General features: G+C 34.6%; 1 protein-coding gene across 1 annotated transcript; it reads left to right on the top strand.

Annotated features, from left to right (window-relative positions):
• The first annotated feature begins 15503 nt into the window (after positions 1–15503).
• LOC115989946 lies at positions 15504–16055 on the top strand. Its single transcript, XM_031113811.1, has one exon. The coding sequence runs from the start codon at positions 15504–15506 to the stop codon at positions 16053–16055; it is 552 nt and encodes a 183-aa protein (XP_030969671.1).
• Positions 16056–16986: the final 931 nt, after the last annotated feature.

The raw sequence follows: 16986 nt of genomic DNA, 5'->3' as shown, positions 1-16986 counted from the left end.
ATGTACGGGTCCCACTGCCACAAACATCACAAATACTTTTTTTTTTTATATATATATATATTAAGGGAAAAGTTGAGCTATTTTCAAATTAACCAGGTTTTATTTTTTTTTATTTTTTTTGAGGAAAAAATTAACTAGTTTAAGAAAGTTTTTAGGGAGAAAAAAAAAGTAATTTAATATATTGAGAACTTTTTCTATTTTCCTTAAAAGTAATATCAAATTTTTTTTTGAAATTTGAGAATAATTTATTTAATTGAAATTGAATTTTTTTTTTTTTTTTGCTATAAATGTAGAAAAAAAAGTTAAAAGTTAGCTAAATAGTATAATGAAATTCATGAATAATACCGAAAAGTGTAATGAAACTCACGAATAGTATAAAATAGAAACTTAAAAATAAAATAAATTAAAACTTGCATCACATTTCAAACAGACTCAAAGAGCTTCTATTAACAGGATCCATATCCTAACGAATAAATATTTTTGGTTTCTACCTAAGTTTGTGTTTCCTCTCACAAATGACTACAAATTACCATTTTTTTTCTTCCTTTATATATTGTTAGTGGAATGTGGATCTAAAGCTACTTTTTTTTTTTTCAATTTTATTTCAAATGAACTAATTTTTAACTTTTTAAAATTAAACTAATTTTTATTTAATCACCATTAGTTGTGGTAAAATAGCAAGAAAGCATAAAAAATATTATTTTATCACTTAGTTGGGTTTTGTGGCAAAGAGGAAAAGAGGGGAAGTGAGAAGGAAATTAATAAAAAAATGAATATTGTTTGGATTCTGGTAAAAATAAGACCATTAATGCATGATGTGTTGTGAAATTGTGTATTAAAATAGATAAAGTAACTTTTTAAGGTGTTAAATGCTAAAAAATTTAGCTCCATTGATGTGGATGCTCTAAAATAGTAAAATTACTATAAAAAAAAAAAAAAAAAAAAAAAAAAAACACTATTTCTAGCACTTCAAACACCAAAATACATGCTATATCAAAAGTGCTAAAGCTAAAAAAAAAAATTAGCAATATGCTACAATGATCTACTACTAGTGGCAGATTGTTGGAGTATATTGCTATTATTATTTAATTCATTTATTTTCATGGGTTGGAGATGAAGAGGGAGAAGAGAGAGAGATTATAGAGAAATGAGTATGTTGAGTTGTTTATTTTATTTTAATAGGTTGTTTATATTGTTTTAATAGGTTGTTTATATTGTTTTAATAGGTTGTATGTAAAAATAAAAAATTTGACATAGGGTGTATCATAAGGGTGTATTATAAAAGTAAGGTGTTGAAAGCTAAATTTTTTTAGTAATGCTCTTAGTGGAAGGCACCATAGGGTGTTATCTCCCCCCCAACACTCTCCTCCTCTACTTAGGCCACCCATGCTTGCCAAAATTGTTGGATATGGGTAAAGGAAGGGCACCCTTCCTTACATAGACCCAAAACACAAATAAGAGTAAGCAAGATTCAAGAGCCTAAATTTTAGTAAAGGGAGAAGATTGAAAAAAAAAAATTTAATTCATAAAATTTTGATTAATATATAGAATTAAAAATTAATTAATTAATAATTTAATTGACATACAAAAAATATAAGGTCATGCGAACTAGAATTTTTTTTTCTTGCATATTATTAATACATATTTTTCCATTCTAAAATAACTTTGTTTAGATCCCTAATCACTTATGCAGCACATTTGTTGATGGACTTTGCAAGTTAATTTTGGATTATACACATAAATAGATATATCAACCACCGTTTAGAGCATCATCAAATTTAAAATAATATTCAAAAATCTTGAAATTTAATTGGTTGACACATCTAATATATTTAATTGAAAAATGACCGTGTTAATTCAAACTATGGGAGGAACAAATCTTTCCCCAATCTGGTGGTACACCCTTCCTTAGGCCAAGTGCTTATAAGGCAAGGGTGAGAGGTGTCTTTCCCTAATGTGGGATTGAGCAAATCCATGAGGGTGGGAGTAAGGGTTGATCCTACCCATCCCAAAGTAGACAATACTTGATTGGGGAAAGATTCGTTCCTCCCACAAAAAGGTGCTTTTGAGGGCAGTGCTGTGCATCATGCAGTTTTTGAGACTTGCTCTGATCACACATACTATGTGCGTTTTTGAGGGCAGTGCCCATCAAAGGTATTGTCCGCTTTGGGTGAAGACCGGACGGATTTGTTACCCCAAAGGGCACGTATCTACCATGAGCATGTGCGACAGCAGTTTTTGAGACTTGCTTTGATCACACACACTATAATATACCTTTCCTTAGGCCAAGTGCTTATAAGGCAAGGGTGGAATGTGTTTCTCCCCGATGTGGGATTGAACAAATTTGTGCGGGTGAGAGCAAGGGTTAACCCTGCCCATCCCAAAGCGGACAATACCTAATTGGGGAAAGATTCGTTCCTCCCACACAAGCCTATTAAAAAATATATTATGGAGCAACATTTACAATAGAATATACTCATAAAATCTTTTTAATCTTAGACTCTTTATGTAACCTCTACAAACATCTCACAAATGTGAAGTCTGTATGAATTATGCTGGTGAAAGAAGGCTATAAACATAATATTAAATGTAGGATTGTAGGAACACCAAAATATTCAAGCGGTCAAGCATCATAATAGTTGAGAAGTGAATAGGAGTGTTCTGCCATCCACTTGCGGTGGATTGTTAATTGTTTCGTATCTCGATATAAACAGGGGAGAGGATCTGTTGATTTGAAATTTTAGAGGGAATTTAGGAAAAAGAGAGTTTTTTTTTTTTTTTTTTTTTTTTTTTTTTTTTTTTTTTTTTTTTTTTTTTTGAAAAAGAGAGTTTTTCATTACAAAAGAAGTAGTTCGAATTACGAAACTTTATAAATTTTGAGTTTTGTTTTTTGGGATAAGTAGTTTTTTATTTTATTTTATTTTATTGGCTAAACTAAGGGTTCGTTTAGATACAGCTTATTTTGCTGAAAATTGAAAATACTGTAACAAAATAATTTTTAAATGTGTGAATAGTGTTATGGGACTCATTTTTAATAAAAAAATTGTTGAAAAGTAAAATTTGTGGGTCTTATGAACAGTGCATGGAACCTACTGATATGCACTGTCCACCATTTATTTTGCTAGTGCATTGACAGAAAAGTCAAAAATCACGGCTAAAAAAAAAAAAGAAACGCAGGCTCAAAACGCACTACTTTTCATCTGTATCCAAACCTAGCTTAAGTAGTTTTTTAGTTTGCAAAAAAGATCATATCTTTAGTTTAAAAAAAAAAAAAAAAATCAGAGATTAAACAAAAGATTTTTTTTGCTAACCAGATTAAACAAAAGATTGAACTTTGGTCTTATGCAGAAATCATTTCCACGCGTGTTGGGCTATTGGATAGAATTATTTTTATTTGACTATTAGAGGGTAGGGGAGCCTATTGCATCGTATTCTTTCTCTTTTGTTTAATCTCTGGTTTTTTATTTTAACTAAAGATATGATCTTTTTTGCAAATGATCCGCAATAATGTCTTCCAAATGCACGTGATTCTTTTTCGAGATCATATCTTTTTCATATATATATATGAAAAAGATATGCTCTTTTCATATATATATATATACATAAATACACGATTTCTTTTTACCAAAGATATGATTTTTTTTTTTATTTTTTACTTTTTTTTTGGTGCTGAAGATATGATCTTTTTTGCAATTGATCCGCAACAATGTCTTCCAAATGCACGTGATTCTTTTTCGTGATCATATCTTTTTCATATATATACACGATTTCTTTTCTACCAAAGACATGATTTTTTTATTTTTTACTTTTTTTTTTTTTGGTGCTGAAGATATGATCTTTTTTGCAATTGATCCGCAACAATGTCTTCCAAATAATGCACGTGATTCTTTTTCGCCATTTTCTCAGTAAGAGCATTCATTATAGTGGAGATAAAAATTTAGCTATTTGGCACCTACAAAAGTCAATTTATCTATTTTACCTCTTTACACCCAACATCAAGGTCTGTTTGGATACCGTTTATTTTGCTGAAACTAAAAACTTAATGTTAAAAGTACTGTAAATAAAGATAAAAGTTTGTTGAAATAGTATTGTGAGACCCATGAATAGTACCAAAAAATATAGTGGAATCTATGAATAATAGTAAAAATAAGCTGAATAGTGAAATAATTTATAATTTTCATTACTTCCCAAACGCACACTCAATGGATCTATATTTTTAGCTATTTGATTAAAATAATACAAATAACTCATCAGAATAATAATAAAAACATCCACCACAAACTTCAGTAACCAACCACAACTACCTCCACCTCCACCTCCACCATCAGCCACAACCACCACCACTGCCACCACCAGTCCACAGCAAAAAAACAAAAAAAAAAAAGCAACCAAGCAGCCCAAAATGGGTCGATGACATTGAGCTTTGGGTGGAGAAAAAATAATAAGCACAAGAATAAATTATTAATACCAAATCCCCAATCTTTTTCCTCAACCCAGACCATCAAAAACACCAATCACAAACAAAATAAAAAATCACCAATCATGCCTGCATGGGTCAGTGATGGCTGATTGTACAAAGAGTTTCAGTGAGAATAATGTATGAATAGAGCTGGGCTTCAGTGAGGTGGATGGTATTGACGTGGGTTGGATATATGATGGTGTGGGTCGGCTTGGGACTTGGGGCTTGGGGCTTGGGTCGGCAAGTTGATTGGCTGGCGGCGGTGAGAGGATGATTGAGCGTTGGGGTGGGCTGGTGGTTGTGAGAGTTAAGAGAGAGAAGAGAGAGTTGTGAGAGTTGAGAGAGATTTGAGAGTTGAGAGAGTTGATAGAGTTGAGAGAGAGGTTTGAAAGGTCGGTTGAGTAAAAAGAAATAGAAAAAGAAAAGAAAAAAGAGAAACGAATAAATAATATTTTAATTAGAGGTAGAATAAATAAATATATATATATATATATATATATATATATTACCTTTCAGCTATAGGGCACAGCTATATATAGCTGTGCACTATAGCAAGGTAGGTAAAATATATACCTATAGCACCACTATTGTAGTGCCTTTTTTGTATATAGTGGTGCTAAAAAATAGCTTTTTAGCACTATTATTGTGGATGCTCTAAACATGAATCCCAAATAGTGCAGTCAAAGATGGCGGACAAACAATAGGCTAGTTTTGTTGTAAAGGGTATTTCTATTTATTCAATCCAATATCTCTTAAATTTGACACTTCATCAAATTAGAAAAAGACCATTTCATCCCTAAAAGATTTCAAACTCCGCATGCATCTTGAACAAAAATTCAAAATTTCTCTCTCTCTTAAGGATTGAAGCTCTCTCTCTTCACGGCACAACCACTAGCTCATATCTTCGATTTTGATAATATTAGACTTTTTCTCATTGGAAAATCCCTAAAATCCCCACTGGTACAGTCATCATCGATACCGACCAGATTTATCTACGATTCCTAGGCCGCTTCCTACATCGGACTTCGCAAGGAGGTGAATTCTCTCATTTGTATACATTGAATTGAAATAAAAATTACTTATGTAAAATATCTGTTGGGGTTTGATTTTAGTTCTATACTTCTACTAGTAATCTATATTTCATCAATGGGATAATTATTGATGTGGGATGCGGAAACGTTAAGAAACAGAACACGTCTATTTCTAGAAAATAAGAATCAAAACACGTTTGCTTCTGAAAATAACCTCAAATCCACGGGGGTTCCTTAAATCCACAAGAAGAAAGGGTTCTGGAATCTACCAGAAAAACAATAGACAAAAGTTTGGATTTTTATTAATATCAATAATACTTAAAATAGTTTACAAACTTAAGGGCCTATTCAAGAGCTTCGTAAAACTTAATAGACAAGAAAATATATTCTAAAATAACTCCTAATTAACACCTAACCATAACAGGAACCAAATTTGACCTAAAAAATATTAAAGTACCTAAAAACAAGGAAATAACAACCCTAAACCTAAAATAAAAAAACATTGCAAATTACATAACAAAATTAATAAATTACAATAATTAAATAGTAAATTGTGTCCTACATCAAACCTCTCCACTTGAAACATACTCACCCTCAAGTTTATCTTTGAAATCTAAAATCTTCCGCTCTAAATAAACAAATACTTCAAATGCTTGAGCCCCTTGATATTCTTTCCATACTTGCAACTTATCAATGGAATAAACAAATCAACTTAAATTTCTTTTTTCTTAGTCTTCATGTAATTGTAGAGATTTACCAGATAAGAACTGACAATTGAATCAAATCTATCAACCCCATTAAAATAATAAACTTCGGTGTATTGCTTACTACCAAAATAAAAAGATCTTGAGATTGACAATCATATGATTTCATTTCATTGAAATCCTTGAAACTTTCATCTTCAATTTCTTCTTCAATTGTCTCTACCTTCTTGACTTCAAGATCTTTCTCTATAATAGGGTCTTCATTAATCTACTCCACAATCTTAATTTCAGATTCTTCTTTTATAACAATGCCTTTACTAATTTTCTCACAAATCTCTATATTTTCTTCAATAAAAATATGTTTTTCAATATACAATTCTTCTCTTAATGGTAGAATAGATGGTTCTCCAAAATAATTCAAGTGTGAACTTCTTGGCCAAAAATAATCTTGTTTTGTATATGATAGAAGTTCATCACAGTTCAAAGGATAAAATTTGATAGCGGACATCTTTTTCATCCTTGGCCATGAACAAATTTAATTTGTCTTTATCTTGTCTAATTCTATCAGATTGTATTCATTCCCCCCAACGTAAGGCATACTCAATAAATTTATACAAAATAAGTTCAACTTTTCTCTCATCACAAATATTCTCATAGTCAAACAAATCCTCTTGATCAAGTAATCAATCAAGAGAATCTTCTTAAAAAAAATAACCATTTAAACTTGCAATTCTTTTTTAAGGTCTATATGAAATTTGCTTACCAATAGGTTGCTCGTGAGTTATGTCTTTGCGACAATTATCCTTATTGTTTCCATACTCCAACGATGGCTTCTTAGCAAAGATATTTGTGAGTGCTAGCTGTACATCACATAATACTTGCTAAGTTTTCTGTCACCGGAATTGTTACTATCTCATACGTCAACCGCCAGACTAGGATAAGTCAAGGCTTTGATATCAACTGATGCGGGAATGTGAAAGTGTTAAGAAGTAGAACACGTCTACTTCTAAAAAACAAGAAACAAAACACGCTTGCTTCTGAAAATAACCTCGAATCCACGAGGGTTCCTGGAATCCACAAGGGTCCTCAAATCCATAAGGAGAAAGGGTTCTAGAATCTACCAGAAAAACAATAGACAAAAAATTTTTATTAATATCAATAATATTGAAAAATATTTATAGACTTAAGAGCCTATTTAAGGGCTTCGTAAAATTTGACTGATAAGAAAATATATTTTAAAATAACTCTTAATTAATACCTAACCATAACAGGAATCAAATTTGACTTAAAAAACATTAAAAACACCTAAAAAAAGGAAATAAGAACACTAAACCTAAAATAGCAAAAATTAAAAATTAAAAATTAAAAATTAAATAACAAAATTAATAAATTACAATAATTAGATAGTAAATTGTGTCCTACATCATAACTATTTAGTTTTTGTTATGAGTTTTTTTTTTTTTTTTTTGGTAGTCTTTTGCTGCCATGTTAATGTTGCACATTTTCAAATGGGGAATATGTGAAATCTGGTCTAGCAGAATTAAAGAAATGGATAACCAGTGCTATAGGGGAGCTACCTAAAATCTCTATTTTTACAGGTTCAATTTTATAGACTATAATGGTCGAATCCTATGCTTCTAGGTCCCGAATGTTTTTAGCTTGTAGTGTGCAAGAACTTCTTTATATGATGAGCTAAATTAGACAAGTTGTTGGATTTCTAGTATTAGCAATAATTGTTATTATTTGGCATTTTTAAAGCTGGTTTTTGGGTGGGCACTGAAGGTGTTTGATGAAATGCTTCATAGAGTTTTTAGTTTATCTCTTTGTATTCTACCTTTTTTTTTTTTTTTTTTTTTTTGGATTTTTATGTTAATGTGATGCTAAAACTGTGATGTTATGTGTATGGAAATTGGATTTTCAAGTTAGTGTTTTATCGTTTAGAACTTCATGCTTTTAGATGGGAGCATACATTGAAAATTTTTGTGCTCTTCGTTGGTAGTAAACTAATAGCATTGGAATAGCCAAAAATTTACTAGAAATGATAACAAAATACGATTTGTTTCACGGTAATTTTCTCTTGGTAGTAAGTATTCATATTTGGTACTAATTGTTCTCTCATGTGATATTCCCACATTCCTACAATTATAGGGAATGTGGAGGGTGTTTTTTTTTTTTTTTTCACACAATTAGTTGCAGATTTTCCACTTGAGGTTGCACACTTGAGCTTATGAATTGGGCAATGGTTTTGACTCTTCACCTTTCCTTTTTCTTGTTTTGTATTTAAATAATTTTTCAAAGAATCCTTAGCTGCTAGTGCTTAACTTCAAGATGCATTCTATTTGTTGTTGACAAATTTCCAATAATAATTTTTTTTTTTGGGATGCTCCAAACAGGAAGATATTCTACTTTTTCTTATGCTTATTGTTATTATTTGTTTGGTAGATACTTGTCAATGATTGGTTGAAAAAAAATTAATGATATCTTTCATAAATCTACAATGATGTTAAATGTTATCATTGAGAAAGTGTTTTATATTTTATGTTTAACTTAGCTATAATTACATTTGTAGGGTAGATTGAAAATTGCAAGCTTTAGATGGAATGTACACATATGGTCAAGAAGCAAGACATGAAATACCTTTAGTTGGTGCTTTGAAAGCAAATATTGCTTAGTAATGTATGGTAACTTTGGAGAATTTTATTGATGACTTAACGAATATTTATGTTAGGCCCCTTTCAATCCACTAAAGAGGGATCATAGAGCTCTAATGATAAATTGAATCATGCTGGTGATTTAGGTAATGTTATTGCAGAATGTGATTTCATTTGTTATTAAACAGGAAATTAATTGTGGTCTCATGTATATCTTCGATTCGCACTTATGGAGTAGCTGATATTTCCATTAAGGACAACCAAGTAATCCATTTATGTCAATTATAGACTTATAGTATCAAGCTTTGGTTGCAAAATCTATACTAAACTTCTCTTTTCTCTTCTTTTTATTGCATTTTAATTTGAGGCACGAATTAGATATGTCACACAACAAATTGGGAGGGTAGTTAGTATCAAACTCTGTATAAAAAATCTTCACAATAAAATGGGATTTCTTTTATTTATTGTAAGCTACTTTTAAGTTTTTATTACCTCTTACAATTCCTTGGTGTCACTATGGGTGTTATTACTTGTTAGTTTACTTACTGTTGGCCTGAATATCTTCATTTTTTCTCATAAACCTTTTTTTTTTTTTTTTTTTTTTGTAGATACCGTTCATTGGATCTCATTCCATACTTGGGAGGGTAGTTGTTGTAAATGCTAAGCCTCATGATTTGGAAGCATGAAAAGCCATTTGTTTAAAGCTACATGTATCTCTATAAGATCTAGCCGACTATTGTTTTTTGCTTTGTGAGGTGTGCGTGCAAAAGAAGACTCCTCAAAACAATTTGGAAACCAACTTTGGCATATTGACTCCTAAATAAGCAGAGTGTTAGAGCAAATTTAGTTTGTATAAGAGGCTTTCTCTCTTGGGGTTGCAGACTGCAGTTAATAAAATTAGAGAAGTGTCGTGATTTGATTCTTGTTAACAGGAAAAAAAAATTTAGCCTTTGCTGGCCAAAAGTTTAATGTATCTTGTGACAAAAGGTTTTGAAGCATTCCATGATTAATTGAAGTGCTGCGTATCTTGTAGTCAACATTGGCTAATTTTCAGTTTTAGTGAAACATTGAATGTATTCTCTAATTTTGACACATAAGAGTTTCCTTATTTATTTATACAACAATCTTACAAGAATGTAAAGTTCAAACCAAGAGAATGTACTAACATGTTTTTATCCTTTCATGATATTATTTTGAGAATGCAATTAATTGTGTGATTTTATTTTTAATTTCTAATGCTTCAAGTTGAACTAGTAGAACAATTTTGATGTTGCATTACAATCACAAATTGATACATGAGAGGAAAGATAAACAAAAAAAGGATTTTGATCCAAGAATGAACAAAATTCTATTGAAATGTAAACTATGATTACAAGAACATAATAATAACAAGAAGAGTTCTAATAAAATATACACATCCATGGGCAAAGATTCGCCTAAAATAGATGGTGCCAGCACTTTTCAATTGTGTTCTCATATTTATTTTGTTTTTGACAACTACACTTTTGTAAACCAAAAGATTAATTCTTAATGGATGAAGAGAATGGTCAAATTTTAAAGTCATCCCTACTGTCCAATGGTTCAAAAGAAAACAAAAACAAAATTATATTGAATTGTACACTTTGCTCAGCCATAATAATAAGAATTTTATTGAAGTATACACTTTGATTACAAGGTCATATTAATTTCATAGCTGATAATAAAAAACTTTTTCGACCATCACAATACATATTTCCATTAGAAAAGAGGGAAAAAAAGTCTGGCATGCTTGAAGATCAACTTGTTGGAAACTTCAACTCCACAGCAAGGGTACATTTCTAAAACTTGCTTGTGTAGAACTTGTCTATCTGTGAAGGACAGGAGAAGAAGGAATGCAAGTTAAAAGCTTCATAGTCATGAAAACTAAAAATTATGTATTTATGTTGATAACTTGGTAATTGGTAAGAGTGAAGTCTTTGAAACCTTTAGACTTTTTTTTAATATGAATTTGCTCAAACATAAACCTCCAATTCACACTTTGCTCTTTAGTATACTTGATTTCTAAAGCTTGGGTTGCAACTTTGTTCCACTGGAACTTATGAAATAAGAATGATCTCCAGTAGATGCTTAAAAGAGTACAAGGCACAAAACTCTCAAATCTCAAAAGTTAGCTCTCCAAGACTTGAAAAACATAATTTAGGGTTTTTCTTATATATTAAGTAAATCTAGACTAAAATATTAAACATTTAATGGGCTATTGGATTTTACTTAAATTTCGTAGAATTGCATCTCGATCAAGTGAAGTTTTCTCTCGATCGATCGAGCCAGCCTGATTTGGAATTCTTGAATTTGCAGCTTGTATGTTCTTGAATTCTGACTTGTAACACTTTGAGCAATGTCTAATATGACTCATAGATACTAAGATCTATACCTAAACAAGTTTATACACATGATTTGCCAAGAAACAAATCATTTAAAACCTAAATATTTAGAATCTAACAAGAAGCATACTAATGCATTGTTGCCTTGTTAAGGGAAATATTAATTCTCAATTCCTCTCACTCGCTTCTCTTTTTTTTTTTTTTTTCTTGGCCACATTAATTTAAAGATACAGTGAACCAAAAAAAAAAAAAAAAAAAACAAAAGAAGTTGACGAGTTCAACCCAGTGAGATGTCCTCAATCAGAGCACAAACAACTCTGTCCAGGAAAGCCAATGGCTCGAGATCTACCAAATCTCTCGCTCACTTACTACCCAAAAAATTAAAAAAAAAAATCAATTTTTAGTTCCTTCCCCCCATACTTCAAGCCTCAATTATTTTCCTCACCCCAAACCAAAGAAAAGAAGAAAGAAGAAAATTGTAACCAGACTTTGCATTAGTTTGATATGCGTATATATATTAAGTTCTTCATTAACCATGCATGCACGTAAATGAGTTTGATGAAGCAACCAACCTATTGGCTACGGTTATATTTCCTTTATCAAAGGATTGTCAAAATGAGAAATGGAAAAAAGAGACAAAAGCGTTGTTTTAAACCCGGATTAGCAGCCATAGTGGAGCCCCCGCATGGAAAAGTTGTAAAATTGACAAATTATTAATTTGGACCGATCAAATTGTTGGGGGTGTATTTTTTTATGGAATTATATTTCAAGATGAAATAAGAGTTTGTTGCCTACAGGCTACAGATAATATTTGGATTTTCTCTAAGAATCTTTGGGTGTTGTTTTCCTAATTTATAGAGAATTTCAGTTTTAGGCATAACTTGAGCATTATAATCTCTATTTTATTATAGTGAACTGAGATTATATGCCAGTTATCGAATTTATCAAAGACAAAAAAAAGCTCCAGCCAAATTTAAGAACTATAAAATTATAAGCTTTGAATTGTTTTACCTTAAATAGTATTTACACTTTTTCACATCATGCCTAATATAATACAAAAATATGGTCATTGTTTGTAACACTTATCACATCAGAGAGTATGGAATAATACGCACTCGCACGCACACACAAAGAAAACATAACAGTATCTTGCACAGAAGCATTATCCTTGCACAGAGTCAGCGTTTGGATTCAGGCAATCCAACGTTTAGCTGCAAGAGAACAAACAGGCAGGGGCGGCTCTACAGCCAACCCAGGGGTTCAAATGAACCAACAAGCAGCAGCTAGCTCAGGACTCCATTTAGCAGCCTCTCTAATAGTTGATGGAGGGTCAATCTTGTCCTACCTGTAAGTAAAGGGCGGTATGAATCCACTCTACAACTATTGGATTCAAAAATCTGAATTCATCTTATCATAGATAGCGAAAAGTGCGTTGATTACGATTTTCCAATCTAAATAAAGCAAGTTTTACATGAAGAAGATTTGGCTCAGCAGGGGCGTAGCCAGGATTTTTAGTTTGGGAGAGCCAAATTACATATTTATACATACATTTACACAGCCACATTTTTACCCCTTAACATTAAATTATCCTCTACTCTTTTTTTCATTTAACATGTTTAGTCTAGATCAAGCATTGAAAAACAATTGGAAACTTAACAACAACAATAACAATAAAAGACTTAGAAACAATTGGAAACTTAACAACAACAATAACAATAAAAGACTTAGTCCCAAATTGAAAATTAAATATAGAAATTATATGTGTGTGTGTGTCCAAGAGAAAATTGCTTTTTAAGTATTGTTACTCCCTAACATTACATATCCTCAGTGTAGTTCTTTTTCATTTGATGCTTTGTGACTAACTAATTAAGTATTGACAAAAACAATTTGAAACTTAACAAAAAAAAATAAAAATAAAAAACTTAGTCACAAATAAAATAACTCTAAGAGAAATTTATTTTATTAAAAACTTACTATTTGAACTCAACAAACAAAACTTGCCAATTAAGAGAGGAAAACAAAAAAAATTGAAAGTAACAACTGTAGGGGTAAAATTCCCAAAGTCAACAATGGGCCTTGGGCCCCGTACGGAGCCCAACCATGACCAAAAGGGGAAAGGGGGACCAAAAGACTTCTAACCCAATCTTGTTGAGCCCAGTTTATTTAAAAAGAAGTCCGAGGAGGAATGTCTCCTCGGACACACAAATACGGGCCCAATGTGCGCCCCCTCCACAGTGAAGAACCATCCCAGACAAACGTGGGTAGTAGGATGAGCCTCACACAGCGGGAAAGAGGAAAATGTAAGACGTCTAGGGAGAAGCCACAACTGCCGCATTAAATGTAAGGAAACTACTTTTTCAGCCGCATTAATGTGGAGAGGACAGGCGAATAGTGTTACATTGGCCAGTGCAACTCACAGAAAGATAAGGTGGATGTCCGATGGGACAGGCACTCAAGTGAAGGTCCAGATGGTTAACAAGTGTAAAGCTCTTTTCAATTTAAGGAGGCTATATAAGAGAAGGAAATCCCCATGAAGAAGGGATTGGAAAATTTAGAAGGAAAAAAGAGAGAGAGATTAAAGAATTCTGTAATCTTTAATCAGAGCAAGATGTGCACTCATACGTCTCCTCGGACTGGTATTCTGTGAACATAAATGAAATATTCTCACGTTCAGACTGTTACATGGTATATAACTAATTAATGTTCACTTCGTCTAGTCCTAGTTCTGTAACCCGCTCTCTACACAAATTCATTGTCTAGGGTCTTTTGGGCCAGAACCACTTACTTGCTGGGCCTGGGCCCTAAAAACAGCCCTTACAATTGACGCCGTTTGTGGGAAGAACTTGTGTCTCAACAAGTGAAACTGTAAGAAATGGAAGGATCAGGTCCGCGCCAAACCGGATGTGCAAATTCCCAACAGCAGGACAATTTTTTGAATCTCGAACGAGAGAAAGACCAAGATAAGCAACGAGAGGGCAGTATGAACACCTCTCACATGAGTAGAAGCCGCTCGAAAGGGAAAGGCCATGCATCCCATAAGTAAAATGATCGAAAGGCTCTACAACAAGAGATTGATGATTTGAAGAAGAAGCTGTGCTGAGTGCAGCGAAAACGTCCTTCACCTGGCTCGGACACTAGCAATGATAAGGATAACGAATACAGGTGAAGATTAAGAACCCCTCCAAGCGAGACTTTTTCTTACGAGGAAGAGCGGCCACAAAAGCCCATCTTACCAAGGCCTGGCCAACGATGCCATGAGCAAGGCCCTAGATCGCATCTCCCAGTCGCCTTTCACGCGTAGAATAGAGAGGGCAGAGCTTCCTCGACGGTTCCATCAACCGACGTTTGCCATATACAATGGTCGGACTGACCCAATAAAGCATGTGAGCCAATTTAATCAAAGGATGGCCGTCCATTCCAAGGATGAGGCGTTAATGTGTAAGGTGTTTCCGTCCAGCTTGGGACCTATGGCAATGAGATGGTTTGATGCCCTCAAGCCAAATTCCATAGATTCCTTTAAACAGCTAACATATGCTTTTGGCTCCTGCTTCATTACCAGCAGTAGAGTCCCTCGGTCCCTAGATTCCCTCTTATCCTTGTCCATGCGGGAAGGGGAGACACTGAAGGCCTACTCAGACAGGTACTGGGAAATGTATAATGAGATAGAAGGAAATTACGATGACATCGCCATCAGTACGTTCAAAAGGGGCCTGCCGACAAAGCATGGCTTAAGAAAATCCCTCACTAGGAATCCAGTCACCAGCGTGCGCCAACTCATGGACAGAATTGACAAGTACAAAAGGGTCGAGGAGGACCAACAGATGGGGAAGGGTAAAGCGAAGGTTGTCCCTCAGGAGAGGAGGGACTTCAGGTCAGACCGCTTTAACAGCAGTAACAGGCCGAGAAGAGACTACGCGGAACAGTCTGGATCCATTGGGGCTCAGACAGTCCATGCTGTGTTCCGAGAACCATTACACAAGATCCTAGAGAAGGTGAAGTGCGAACCTTTCTTTCAATGGCCGAACAGGATGGCAGGTGACCCCTCGAAATGTAATCAAAATCTGTATTGCGCGTACCACCAAGAGCCGGGTCACACCACCGATGATTGCAGGAATCTAAAAAACCATTTGGACCAGCTTGTCTGAGAAGGGAAGTTGAGGCATCTGTTGCATCGCCCTGAAGGATGGCAGGAACAGTCAAATATCGAAACCAGACAAAGTACATTGAGGCCACCCATTGGCACAATAAATGTCATTCTTGCCGCACCTGGAAGGACCGGTTCCAGCCCTTTCAGAGTAATGTTAGTGGGCAGGTTCCCGACTGAACTGAACGACAGGGAATCCAAGAGAGCCAGAGTGATTGCCACGCCCTTAATCGGGTTCTCGGAGGAGGACAAACAAGGAACCCTTCAACCCCACGATGATGCCTTAGTCGTCACGCTCAGAATTGAAGGTTATGACGTGAAAAGGGTGTTAGTTGATCAAGGCAGCGCCGTGGAAGTAATGTACCCTGACTTGTATAAGGGGTTGAACTTGAAGCCAGAAGACCTGTCGCCATACGATTCCCCTCTGGTCAGCTTTGAAGGAAAAACCGTCACCCCAAAAGGCATGATTAGGCTGCCTGTGCAAACAGACTCAAACGTGATGGAGGTGAACTTCATTGTGGTAGACGCGTACTCCCCCTACACAGCTATTGTGGCCCGACCGTGGTTTCATGCACTAGGGGCTGTGCCATCAACCTTGCACCAAAAAGTGAAGTATCCGTCAGGAGGTCAAGTCAAAGAAATAATGGGGAACCAAGGAATGGTTAGGCAATGCATGGTGTCGGCTCTTACGACGACCGAATGGTGAACCTTCCACTTCGACCAAGAACAGCTTATAGCAATTAATGACCCCGGTCCCAACTGTTGGTGGTGGAGGACCAGCCACGGAGGTGAGCTGTGAGGATCTAGAGAAAGTACTCGTCGGATCAAACCTTGAGAGGTTTTTTCAGATCGGCTCAGAATTACCACCCCAGGAGAAGTCAACACTAACTGATTTTCTCCGACGGAATGTGGACGTATTCGCCTGGGATCCCTATAAGGCCCCCGGGGTTGACTCAGATCTCATCTGCCATCACCTTAATGTTAACTCGGCTATAACGCCTAAAAAGCAACCTCCTCGGCGACCGTCAAAAGAACATGCAGACGCTGTGAGAAAAGAGGTCGCAAAATTGAAGAAAGCAGGGGCTATCAAAGAAGTATTCTACCCCGAATGGTTAGCCAACACAGTCGTGGTAAAAAAGAAGAGCGGGAAATGGCGGGTCTGTGTAGACTTCACGGACCTAAACAAGGCCTGCCCGAAGGATCCTTTCCCCATGCCATGGATAGACTGATTGATAGATTCGACTGTCGGACACCCTCGAATGAGTTTTTTGGACGCCTTCCAGGGCTACCATCAGATATCCCTGACTGTCGAAGACCAAGAAAAAACTGTTTTTGTCACCCCAGTCGGAAACTATCATTATAAGGTGATGCCCTTCGACTTAAAGAATGCCGGGTCGACCTATCAAAGGATGATGACTAGGATGTTTAAACATCAGATGGGTAAGAGCGTTGAAGTGTATATAGATGACATGGTGGTAAAAAGCAAATTGGTGGCCGACCATATCAGAGACCTCGGCAACGTCTTTCAAATTCTGAGAAAGTACAAGCTGCAACTGAACGCTTCCAAATGTTCATTTGGGGTGGGATCAAGAAAATTCTTAGGCTATATGGTGACCCACAGAGGTATAGAAGTCAAC

This window comes from Quercus lobata, chromosome 5 (assembly GCF_001633185.2).
Source record: "Quercus lobata isolate SW786 chromosome 5, ValleyOak3.0 Primary Assembly, whole genome shotgun sequence".
Lineage (NCBI taxonomy): Eukaryota > Viridiplantae > Streptophyta > Magnoliopsida > Fagales > Fagaceae > Quercus > Quercus lobata.
This window is presented reverse-complemented; position numbering and strand designations above follow the sequence as displayed.